This window comes from Pseudorasbora parva, chromosome 17 (assembly GCF_024679245.1).
Source record: "Pseudorasbora parva isolate DD20220531a chromosome 17, ASM2467924v1, whole genome shotgun sequence".
NCBI lineage: Eukaryota > Metazoa > Chordata > Actinopteri > Cypriniformes > Gobionidae > Pseudorasbora > Pseudorasbora parva.
In genome coordinates this window covers 5690064-5703126 of record NC_090188.1, presented here as the reverse complement: position 1 = coordinate 5703126, position 13063 = coordinate 5690064, and the positions used below count along the sequence as shown (strand labels likewise).

Below are 13063 nucleotides of genomic sequence, written 5' to 3'. Positions count from 1 at the left end.
GGAGATACCTAATTAAATTTGCTGATGATACAGCATTAGTTAGTCTCCTTCAGGGGGATGAGGAAAATCACGGACCAGTTTTAAATGAATTTATTTCTTGGTGCGACACTTCAAACCTTAAGTTAAATATTGCAAAAACTAAGGAGATGAGTATTGATTTTAGGAAAGAGTCTTTGATGAGTGTGACTACTATTAAGGGAGAGCCTATTGAGAGTGTTAATGAGTATAAATACCTTGGGGTTGTTTTGGATCACAAGTTGAAGTGGGATAAATGGACTGATGCTGTGTGTAAAAAGGGACAGCAAAGAGTATACTTCCTAAGGAAGATGGTGTCATTTAATGTACGTGTCCCAATATTAAGATTGTTTTATAACTCTTTTATTGAAAGTGTCTTGACTTTTTGTATTACCTGCTGGTATGGAAATCTCTCAGTTGTGCTAAAGAGTTCACTTAGGAAAATTGTAAGTACTGCAAGTAAGCTAACTGGCATTCCTCTGTCAGGCTTAGAACAAATATATCAAACACGATGTCGGAAGAAAGCAATGAAAATTATATTGGATAATAGGCATCCTCTGTTTAATGAGTTTGAGAGATTACCATCAGGGCGCAGATTTAGAATACCAGTGTTTTTTAAAAATAGGGGGAAAAAATCTTTTATGCCACAAGCAGTTAAAATTTTAAATGAAAAATAGTATTTTTGCAGTGACTACTGAGCTGGTCTCAGTGATGTATTTTAATTTTTAATTTTTTTTCTCTTCTGTGTATTATGTGTGTTGTTGTGTTGTGATTACGCATGTGGAAACAATTGCAAACAAATTTCCCCAAGGGGACAATAAAAAGTAAAGTAAAGATAAGAAGTACATCATTGTGTTTGTTTGATAAAGACGTTTATGAGTCCTGTGATCGAGATAATCATTCCAGTAACAGACTGACAGGGGATCTGAAGCTCATTAAATATGCAAATCTTATCCAATCCTAGCCATGGGCATTTACTTCCAAGTCTCCAGTGTGGCACGCCCATCAAAACCAGTGTAGAAAATAGCTTATTACTTATTAGTTATGATGTTTTTGAATGTAAAAACCACACGAACATCATTAGTTGATCTCAGACAACAATATGAATTTTTCTTAAAAAGCCAGTTCATAACAACTTTGGATAGCCATGAAAAAGTAACAGTATTTAAGGACTCTCTAGAAACCCCCGCTGTATTATATGGAGAAAGCTTCCCAACATTCCTGGGTTCACATTATAATAGTATAGTTAGACAAATGTACATTATGGAAAGCACTATACAAATAAGACTGAGTTTAGTACTATACCATAGAAAATAAAATACCCTCATCATATTATATTACATCCTATTTATTGACTACAGTGATTATTCCCTCAGTGCATTAAATGTCAAAGAATTACTCCTCAAATGAGGGCCGTAGAGAAGCAGTGGGAACGCAGCAGGATTCAAATGTTATTCGAGTCACACAGGCACTCTAAACACACAGCGCTCATTAGACACAGCGTTCAGTGACGGCTCATTTAACCCCACGTGGAAACAGCAGCGCTCGATTACGGCTGCCATTTTTCTCAGAGCATGGCGTGGCACACTCCCGTCCGGAGAACGGCTCCCTCTGCAACGCAGATGCAATGCCTGTACTGGATATAAGCAGGCAGGTGGAGCTCTGATTACATTATGGACAAGTGTTTATTAATGCGCTAATGATTTCATTGTGTCCAATCCTTAAGATAAGGACGTGTGTCATGCTGGTCTTTTTTAAGGTGATGAGACATGGACAGTTAAAGACTAATTGGTATTGCTTGTCACTGGAATTAGAAAATAAAGGAAAACTATGCCATAAGCGCTGTATGCCAAGTATGTGTGTATATGCATGTGGAAAAACGGGTATGGTTTGAGGTCTATAAAACCTTGAAGACTAATTACACAACACCGCTGTTAACGAGCATTTCCCCTTAGGACAGACATTTCAGGTCAATAAAAAGACATTTAAAAAAGCCAAACAGAAACAGACATACAAATGCAACACTGGCGTGCAATCAGCAGAAGGGCATGCCAGTGACGCAAAACACACTGCCACGCACGCCATGTCACACACATGTGAACAAACACACACACACACCTAGATAAACACAACCAGGTGAATGAGCCTAATACAGCAAATCTACAATTATGTTGTTTACTTTTGACTTTGCAGGCAAAGTTCAAATAGTGTTGTTGTTCATGCATCTTTAAGTGAACGGATATGCCACAAGCACATGCGGTTCTGCACCTGATGCCAATTGCCCCTTTAAGATTTGCACGCAGAACCCTAGTTTATCCGTGCATGGGAAAAAAAAGTCCTTCATATAGTACAATAGCAATAAAATTTAATAATTTAACATCTTCATCAGTTTCAAGCCACCACCACACTTGACCACTGATGCCATAATTACAGCAATTCTCAAGCTAAACAAGAGAAAAACGCAACATTATTCAAAAGTCAGTAAGCTTTTTTTTCCCACTGAGAAAGAATTCATTAAATCAGATTGGAAGTGACATTCAGTTATGTATACAGTATCTACTTCAAATAAATGCTGTTCTTTTGAACTTCCTATTCATCAAAGAATCTTGAAAAAAAGTATGGTTTCCACAAAAATATGAAGCCACGCGACTGTTAGTTGATAACAATCAGAAATGTTTCTTGAGCAGCAAATCATCATATTGGAATGATTTCTGAAGGATCATGTGACACTGAAGACTGGAGGAATGATGCGGGGAAAAAAATCAGCTTTTGAAAGGTAGTGTATATTTTGCTGACTAAATTAAAAATGGAAGTCTGAAAAAGAATGTAAGCTAAAAAGTCTGAGTGAGTATACGACATGACCAGCACTGATGTAGGCGCGTCTGGCTAACAGCCTCGACGAGGTGATAAAAGCATGTTTCCTGTAAATGGTAACAATCTTCATTAGCACAAAGGGGGAAGCAGGGTGCATATGTTTCTCTCCACATCACCCCCCCGTTTTTTAGGAAAAAATTGGGCAAAGTTAAATAAAAGGCTTAAGCCATCTGCAAATTAAAATACACACATACCGGCTGTACACCCATATGTTCATCACAGAGATTAATGTGAATATGAGTATTGGTGCTCTGTTTAAAGGTTGAATAAATATAAATCTAAAAATAAATACTTTGATATTATACAAACATTAAAATAGAAATACAGTGATGTATCAGATATATTCCATGTCACATGACACTTGGTATTTACAAGAATCCCATGTCTACTATGGTTCATGTAACTTGCATTCAGGACATGTGCCATGGTAATACCTCGTTTTGTTGGACACACAATAAGTTGAATACACTATAAATACCACAGTAAACAAATATTTTAGTTGTGCAGTACCATAGTTTCGTTTTTTAAAAACATGAGTGTCACATGATCCTTCATAAATAATTCTTCATAAATAATTCTAATAGGCTGATTTGATATTCAGTTATTATCAATGTTGGAAACAGTTTTGCTGCTTAATATTTTTAAGGATTCATTGATGAATAAAAAGTTACAGAGAACAGCATTTATTTAAAATAGAAATCTATTTTAAATAATCATAAATCTTCATTATCACCTTTTATCAAAAAGTTACTGTTCCCAAACCTTTGAATGGCATATATGAACAGTATATTTTATTACAAAAGATTTCTTTAAATAAATGCTGTACTTTTTAAACTTTTTATTAATCCAAGAATCCTTAAAAAAAGTATCAGAGGTTTTGAATTAAATAATATGCTGATTTATCATCAATGTTGGAAACATTTTGTGCTGCTTAATAGAGTGATTTCTGATGTGACTGGAGTAATGGCTGATGAAAATTCAGCTTTATATTTTAAAGTATATTAAAATAGAAAACCATTATTTTAAATCGTAATAATATTTCATAATATTACAGTTTTTCTGTATTTTGATGAGCATAAGAGACTTCTATAGTAATGAATAGTAATGTTTCCAAACTTTTGAACAGTGCTCTACCATTTGCATAAAGTGAAAGAATATTTGTGCCATGCCACAGTACTTTTTTGAAAAAGGATTTTTTTTTCTGAATGGAAAAGCCAAGCCCTTTAACCACATCATAATTTAACATCACAAACATCGACATCAGTCACATTAACTCATGAATGTCTGCTCCTCAATATGAAGGAAACCCCACAAAGGGATCACTTGATGATGTCAGTTGGACAGGACAGAGATGATCATCTGTCAGGGAAAACCTCACATCACAGTCAACTCTTTGTTTGCGTTCCTGTCCCATTGTGTGTGGCCATGCCATGCTGCACAGAAATGTGGTTGGTTTGGGCAACACACTGAATTTTTTCCATCACTTCATGACAAACAAACAGCCCAACAATTACACTGTTACTCAGAGAGCCATTTCCACATGTTGTTTGTCTCAATGAGGCTCCTATAGACCACTAAGCAAAATTAACATTGTTACTCATAGCTGGTATTACCCTAAGGTTTAATATGGATATATGTCTGTCAAAAATAAGAGTCATATTTCCCTCAAAATCAAAATGGATTTTTTTATTTTGTATAAAAAGGTTCTGTGCAAATTTCTAAGTAACTCTTATGACTGCCAATGGAAACTATGAAACTATTATGTGCTTGTTGTTCAGAAAAGAAAAAAAAACAGAAGAAGTGTGTGATTAAGAAGCGTATGGAACTAATGAAAATTATTATTAAATCATCTGGTGTAAGACTATACTGGACCTGTACAATTTTAAAGAGAAATCCTCTAAATTGGCCAAGACTTCGGCAAAAGAGGACATTTTTTATTATATATCTGAAATATAAAAAGACTTACCTCTAAAGGAGAGTCACAGAGGAACCTCTTAAACTGTAAAGGAGAAAGGAGTAGAAAAGAACAGTGTTACTTTAAATTCAACAACATGACAAAAAGTGAAATACACAAGATAACAGTTAGAGTTGGTGGGCAGTCTTATGTCTACAGTTAAACACATTTGATATGGCCTTTGTATCATTTTATCCAATATCTCATGTGGTTGTTGCATCACCAAACCTTTTAAGGCTTAGCTCACGTCACAAGTTTTCTACTGTTGTCAATGTAATGGTTTGCATTAATGTCAGACTAGGCTTAAATGTAGCTACGATCCCAAATGTCTGCTTTCACACACAATCTTGCACATAGAAAAGTGTGAAAAGATTAATGACGACATGTCTGCAAACAGCATGTTGCAGTGTTGGGCTGGTCTCGATGCCCAAACAAACAAATCAATGCTTTAAATCTTAAATTTGACTCGGTTTTCAACTCTGCTTTTTTTAAGAGGGTTTAAATAAACTTGGCTCTTTAACAACACACACAATAGCAATTTTTGTAATCACAGTGATGTAAGACATTTAATATCGTTTCCTTGATTTCAAAATGAATAGCTGTTCGGTCATTAGTTTGTTTTGGCCAAAGCAAGGTGGTGGCAACTGGCTAGCATTGTGAAGAGAGAGGACAGAAAAAAGCAAGATGTTTATTGAGGTTTTAAAGAACATTATCTTTGCTTAAGCAGTCATGGCCTTGATTTGCTTATCGATGACTGACTTATGGGTTTCTTTCTTTAGGTCACAAACAGGACAATGTTTTCGATTGCTCTGTTAGTGTGGTTCATTTGAACCTGTGTGAACTCTGAACCCTGGTGTGCACCAAACAAGTGGACTGAGAATACTGAAAAGATGCATCTCGGACCCCTTTTGGTTCGGTGATAAAAATGGCTGATCACTAATTGGACGAGGAATTTGGTCCGGACCAAGCCAACCAAACTACAAACTACAACTAAAAGACACCAAAACTTGCATTCAGTTGCATATACACAATACGTGTTAGGACACAAAACAAGTATGACAACCGCGCAACAAGGCACACAAAATTGAATTCCATCTTGCATTATGTTAACTTTGCTCAACTTTGTCACGTCTTTCTCTCATGACATCTCAAAATGATATTAAAAATGAACAACGTCCAACTATTTTGCTGCTGCACCCTGTACATGTAATGAAAACCCTGACACCTCAAATACTTATGTTGTCAGCTATGAGTTCACCTAAAAACAACTAAAAAGTAGGAAGTGTGAGATAAAGCAGATCAGAACCACAACCCCAGAAATACATGAAAAAGCCATAAAACGGTCCATGATCTTTGGGACTTTTTCCAATAGCATGTGCGCTTTGGCTGTTTCAGCTGGTTGTCACTGCTTATCCACAGTCTAATATGGTGAAACTTCCTAAACCAATGAGAGAGCGAGAAAGGCAATATGATAACTAAATGACAATACTTCCACATTTACACAATTAGACTTGCTGCTTTCAGATCTTTATCAGAATAAATTTGAGGAAATGACATTTGGTTCCACGTAACAAACTCACACAAATGCACATTTGATCCCCTGCATCTTTGATATATACACACACACACACACACACAAAATCTGATTGTAATCTGGCAAAACCAGGCTCCTGTGGTTTAAAATGCTACAAAACAACAGTGAACAGCTTTGCTTATTGGACAACGAGAGGGTTGGAGAGAATTAGTCAGCGGTTACAAACTCCATATGGTAATTTTTGCATCTGCAATGTTTAGAGAACTAACAGCGAATGTGGATCTGGAAACAAGAACGGTTTTAAAAATACAAAAACCAAGCAATTTATGATTTTTGTTTGCATTCAATGTTCTTGAACATACTCAATTTTCAGAGAACTGTTTCTGTGTTGTGTAAACTTAAAACAATTCGACTTAAATCAACAAATGGCTCTATTGCAATAAGGCTCAATTTGTGGCGGTTGTGTAAAAGAACCGTATTGTTGGGAAAGTGGAACAGAGAAAGATGGGATATGGGAGAGGGATGCGGTGAGTCACTCGGGGGGTAAAACCTGGCAAAGGCTCTCTCCTGTGCTGCCAGGCGCTCAACAGTGGGGGTCCGTGGGTAACAGCTCTATGAGAAAGGGCAACGCAGCCATGCATATTTCCATTAGTCTTGCTGATCTCCTGGAGCCTGGCAGTGAACACCCTGCTTGGTTATTAACTTAGACTGGATAGGATGAGGATGCACAGATTTACATATATTTATTCACAAACACAAAAGAAAAAAGAAAAGAAAATCAATTTGTTCCGTCTCCGAAATAACTTTTCTAACATCCCCAACCCCTCTTCTCAACATCTCCCCTACAACTACCAACCATATCAGAGGCGCAATTCAATCAATTCCAGGTGGGGGGGAAAAGTCAAGTTCTCCCTTTCATTTTTTTCTCCTTGAAATGTAGATGTTTAAAAGAAAAGAAAAAAAACTGGTATTTGTCAACTACTCATCTTACATGACAAAAGTTAAACACAGGCATTCATGCTTCTTTCTCCACGGCTTCAACAATGTTGTTCTGAGACATTCCAAAATGGCCTTTTGTGAAAGCAAAACGGTGAACTCAGACCAAAAGTAGGAAGTGAAATGACTCAGCAGGGATTTGAAATTAAGCAGAACATGGAGAATGTTAGGGGTTAGTCCTTAATGGACCATGAAATCTGCTGTTTAGATCAACCTACATCTGTCAGAGAAGTGATAACATAACACCATACTTCATTCAACTAGACAATATTCTTGTACATTAAAATATATTCAAGTGAAGCTGAGTGTTATGAAGAGAAACTGCTAATTCTGGAAAATGGCATGCACCATTTAATGCCAAATGCATACATTAATACTGAAAGTCTGAGATACAAGACGATAGCATTCGTAAGAATAAACACATACCGTATGAATCGATTTGTGTTCCCCCTCTCCTTCCCAGAGGTACTCCATATAATAAGTTAGTATGTCATTTATATTGTTTTTACAGGATTTGTTTTGCTGAAAAATATCAGGGCCACATGTAGGAGCTCAGTCACGCCTCAATACATTAGACTACAACAACAGAAATCCCTGCCTATGTGTGTGTCCCAATTATGAACTTAAGGTTACTACTTAATCAGCCCATAAACATACACCACAACTTACTTTAACATCCAAAAGTATACCTTCACCATCAAAAGCTGACTTGGATGTAAAGTTAAGAATTCAATTTTTAAGATAGATACCATTCAAAAGTTTGGGGTCAGTAAGTTTTATTAAAATTATTAAAATTAATAATTTTATTCAGCGAGGATGCACTAAAACTGTTCAAAAGTTACCATAAAGACATTTATAATGTCACAAAATATTTATATTTCAAATAAATGCTGTTATTTTGAACTTTCCATGTATCAAAGAAAAAATGTATACTGGTTTTACTACAAAAATCAAATCAAATAATTTTTTCAAAAATAAAAACGTTTTCAACATTGATAATAAAAAATGTTTCTAGAGCAGCAAATCATCATATTAGAATGATTTCTGAAGGATCATGTGACTGGAGTAATGATGCTGAAGCTTTGCATCACAGGAATAAATTACATTTTAAAGTATATTCAAACAGAAAAGAGTTATTTGAAATTGTAATATTTCACCATATTACAGTTTTTAATGTATTTTTGTCCCCCCCCCCAAAAAAAAACAGCCTCAGTGAGCATAAGAGACTTAACAAAAACATCTTATCAACCCAAACTTTTCAAGGGTAGTGTAAGTTCACATAAATCAATGTCATTTCACAAAGATAGGAAAAATAATCTAGCCAAAGTAGCTTTGCAACATTTTCTTCAGAGTAAGATCCACCACCAAAGGCTACGGGGAGGTAAAGAATGAAGAAAGAAAAATATGGATGGGGGAATGGGGTAAGAGACAAGAAAGTCCCCATTTCAATTTATACACATCTCATTATATTTGAGTGCAACGTCTCGGCTATAATGCTCTCAAGGCTGTGCTAATGCAAACATATGCACACCTTCCGCACTATAAATAGAGCTCTGTTATGGCACCAGGAAAGAATCTGGTGGGAGACTGATGGCTCTAACGACTTTATTCATTTGCTGTTAGCAGAGCTGGGCCAGTTTCCAGGCCAAAGGAGGGGCAAAGGCTTCTCTCAGGTTACTGAGAATGTCAAGTAGATACACACCCAGTTCACCCTCAGCATCTGTGTACCATCTTGTCTTAACAGCGAACAAGGCTAAAAAGAGCTTCTATAGTATGTTTACAAATGTAAATGCACAATCAACACAATGCAAGTGCAAAACTGTGGTGGTCACAAAGAAGTTTCAAGAAGTTGACCGTTTCTTTCTAATTTCTGTCATTACATCAGATATGTTAACAAGTTTCAGTATCAACAGTAGCTGCGTGTACATGGACCCTAATAATCTGATTGTAATCGGACTAGTAGAACAACCGGAATGAAAAAGTCACATATAACCACTTCAATCGTAAAGAATGAATTGGCCGGATCTGATTCAAATTTCATTTCGGATTGAAGGGGGTGGTTTATTTCTTTTGTAATCCGATTTTGAGGATATGTAAACCCCCTGATCGGTTTGAAAATCTAAACTGGAGAGTACTATGCATGTGCAATGACGTATAAACAGCACAATAACACATGATGTGTGAAACGAGCTGTTTTTCTTATTGAATAGTGTCATAAATGAGTGTCCTGTCATTCTGACATTCTCTTTCCACTCATCGTCTGTGAAGTGGAGCAGGACAACGTCCCCCAAGTCCTTCAAATATCAACACGCACATCAACCCGATAACTTTTAGCGTTCATCAATCGGGATTACATTTTTCAAATACTCTACCTTCAAAAATGTGGCGTCATTAAACTGATCAAAAAGTTTTTGATTCAAAAATATTTACATAATCACTACCTAAACTTTTGAACAGTAGTGTATTTGTGTAGAGTACAGAACATGAGGCTGTCTACACCACAATGATACAATACTATTGCTGCTTCAAAGCACCAAGAATGTATGATTTGGTGATTTTAGACATCAGGTTCATCTTCAACACTACAACCCCTCTCCCTTTACATACCCCAAAACCCTCATTTAAAGGGGGGGTGAAATGCTGTTTCATGCATACTGAGCTTTTTACACCTTTAAAGACTTGGATTCCCATCCTAAACATAGACAAAGTTTCAAAAACTAATGTTGGACGTTTGATGGAGTATTTCTGTGTTAAAAATACTCCTTCCGGTTTCTCACAAGTTTCGGCGAGTTTTTTTCGAGTATGGGTCTACTTGACGTTAAAAAGATCGGAAGGTCCTTGTATGGGCTGTACGGGCTCTTCTCCCGGAAGGGTGCGCGCGCGCGTAACTAGAGGGAGAGAGAGGAAATGCACGCTGTAAACAGTCTCTCAGGTGCAGATCCAGTCGTCCGTGAATACTTATGACGCGCCGCGCTCCACTTTATTCCTATGGGTGACGTCGAGCGACTTCAACGCTTCAGCACAGCATTCCGGGAAGGCAGCGCTGCATTTGAACCGATTTGAACGCAGAAATGACGGGAAGCTTCAAGGCATCGCTTCAGTCGCGTCGCAAAGTGGATTTCCACGGTCACTGCTGTCACAGGACTTCACCAAATCATACCAAAGAAGTGTGTTTTTGACAGAGCTGTCCCAGCGATAAAGTTTCGGTCCTGCTTTGGAAGCACCCGGTGAGTAAATCAACTTCAAATGTCTCTGCTATTGGCTACCGTCGCATGAGTAAACATCAGTAAACGATACGATCGCGTGCTTCGTCATTCAAATGCGCTAACGGTTAACTTACTCCATTGTTGTTCTGTATAACACTAGTCTGACTCTGACGTGCAAAACCGTTTTGCTTGCTACCTCTAAGGTCTAGTCACATACAATAGTCCATAAACCGAATCATGTCCTCATAAACTGCGCGTAAAGACACACAAAGGCCCCTAAATACAGTACATACCACAGAGACGGACGTCCTGATGTTGCCGTTTCTCCTGTTCAATTTATTTCAGCCTCAGATTTGATTGTGGATCATTATCTGTATTAGCTGAGATAGCGATGGGTTTCTCCACGCTTGAGAACGTCATCGCTTTGTGCACATTCGTCATTCTTTAGCTCCGCCCACACGATACGCCTCCAGGCGCTCGGTTTTTTCCGGAAAGACTCGGTACAGCCCATACTTCTTTTATAAATATGATAAAACTAAAGACTTTTCGGAGATATGAAGGATGCAATACTACTCTATAGGTACTCAAGATTGACATGAGATTGACTGAAACTAAGTGTTTCACCCCCCCTTTAAGAAGAAACCACACTTTCATATATTTTCACATATTCATGACCTGGTTTGACACTGTTCAGTGTAGCTGAACCACCAGAGTTTTTTTTTTTTTTTTAATCACTCTTTATATAAAATTTGATTTGCCTCCCTTTGTCCTCCTGACAGCGTTTTAATAACGAAAAGATTCTCTACAAACTCCCAGACTTTGAATGGTGCTTCTTTTATGGCCTGTAATTGAGTTTTGGCTGTGTTTCACAGAGCAGGGTGTGTGTATGCGGCCCGGCCCAGTCTAAGACTGAAAAAACACAATACAGGAGTTTTAACCGCTTGCATCTCAACAGATTCAGTCAGTCCTAATTTACTCTCTAACAAAACACAGGTGAATTATTAGCCAATCCAGACAATGCTCAAGTCTTCGAATGAAGGCCACTGCAAAATATTTCTGCAAGTACTATATAATTATAAAATCTTTTCAATGTGCAATATACACTGACGACATCAGACACAAATGAATATAGATAGACACAACATTACGTGCAAAACTCTTAGGGTGTGTTCACACTTGCTCTGTTAGTGCGCTTCATTTGGTTAAGTGTGTGTGCCATCTGAACCCTACAGTGCGCACCAAACAAGCAAACTCTTGTGCTTTTTTAACAGAAATATGAACGCAACAGACCAAAGACATCTAAACAAAGCAAAAACAGGACGTGACATGTGACCCTAGAAAGGACAGAATGCCTAACCTTGTCATAGGAGCCACTTTGCCCATCACAGGTCAGTACAGCAATACAAACAGAAGCATTGTGCAGAATACATCGAGCCACACTGAATCTGTGCTTATTTTCTGCCCTTATTGCACTAAATAAGAATTGGTGTAAGATTTACTTTGAAACCCTTTTCACTCCAAAATTACAAAACTTTAAAAATAATTACAAAGAAATGGCAAGTAAGACCCATTTACACTGCCAGTGACATTATGTCTCTAATCTCTGTACTGTGAGATGCTTGTGGGCGTTCCCAGTGCTGTCGCTCTAATGTTATTGGTCGACTGCACATCTGGCCAATTCTTTAGAAAACGGAAATCCCAAGTGATATATAAAACTAAGATATCATTCTAATTTGACTAGGAATTAGGTTTAAAAGAATTAACATTCTGCTGTTGGAGAGTGTTGTTATATAAACCACAGCAGCACATAAAATCATTGACTGGATTAACAACCAATCTATCAACAAACTCACTTATACTAGTCAAAAATGACTAAAATGTCATTTGAATTTGACAAAATCTATTTTCTTGTAATAATAAACATAATACAGGGTAAACTTTAATATGAACTGCAGCAGTGCTGAACAGCTCACTGCATCATATAAATAACAACACAAACTATTAATGTATGAATCAAACTCACTAAGACTGCAAATAGTTTCTTTTTCACCCATTATATCCATGTATGTGGTTACAGTAAAATTACATAAAACAGTAAAATCGCTCCTGAACCTGAACTCTGTCCCGTCTTGCCTGCACTCGAGGCGGTGACGTGAGCTCCACAGACAGTCTACTCCTTTTAGCTCGCGAAATTCGCTTCTCATTTGTATAAAGTGGAAATTTCTGAACTTTTGTCGTGTCTCACCTACATTCTGTCGTCAGCGCTCCTTTGAAATGAATGAGATAATGTTGCTGTCGCTGTCGGTGTGAATGGGGCTTAACACGCTGAATTAGATTCAGATTATTTTATTTAATGCCATGTGAGCATTCAAAGCTATTTTCATGGCAAAAATTAAACTACAACAATACAAATATCATATAAATACAATAAAAAACAAAACAGCAAGTCATATTATACAAGATGTTTTAAATTAACATATGATA

The 13063-nt window shown here is 37.1% G+C and overlaps 1 protein-coding gene across 3 annotated transcripts in view; it reads right to left on the bottom strand.

Moving 5' to 3' along the window:
- The window catches only part of LOC137044569 (arginyl-tRNA--protein transferase 1), a 102786-nt gene that overhangs the window by 58014 nt on the left and 31709 nt on the right, over positions 1–13063 (bottom strand). For all 3 annotated transcript variants that reach the window (XM_067420627.1, XM_067420626.1, XM_067420625.1), the window contains exon 8: positions 4856–4888. In XM_067420627.1, coding sequence (XP_067276728.1) covers positions 4856–4888 — 33 coding nt within the window. The remainder of the gene's footprint in view (positions 1–4855; positions 4889–13063) is intronic.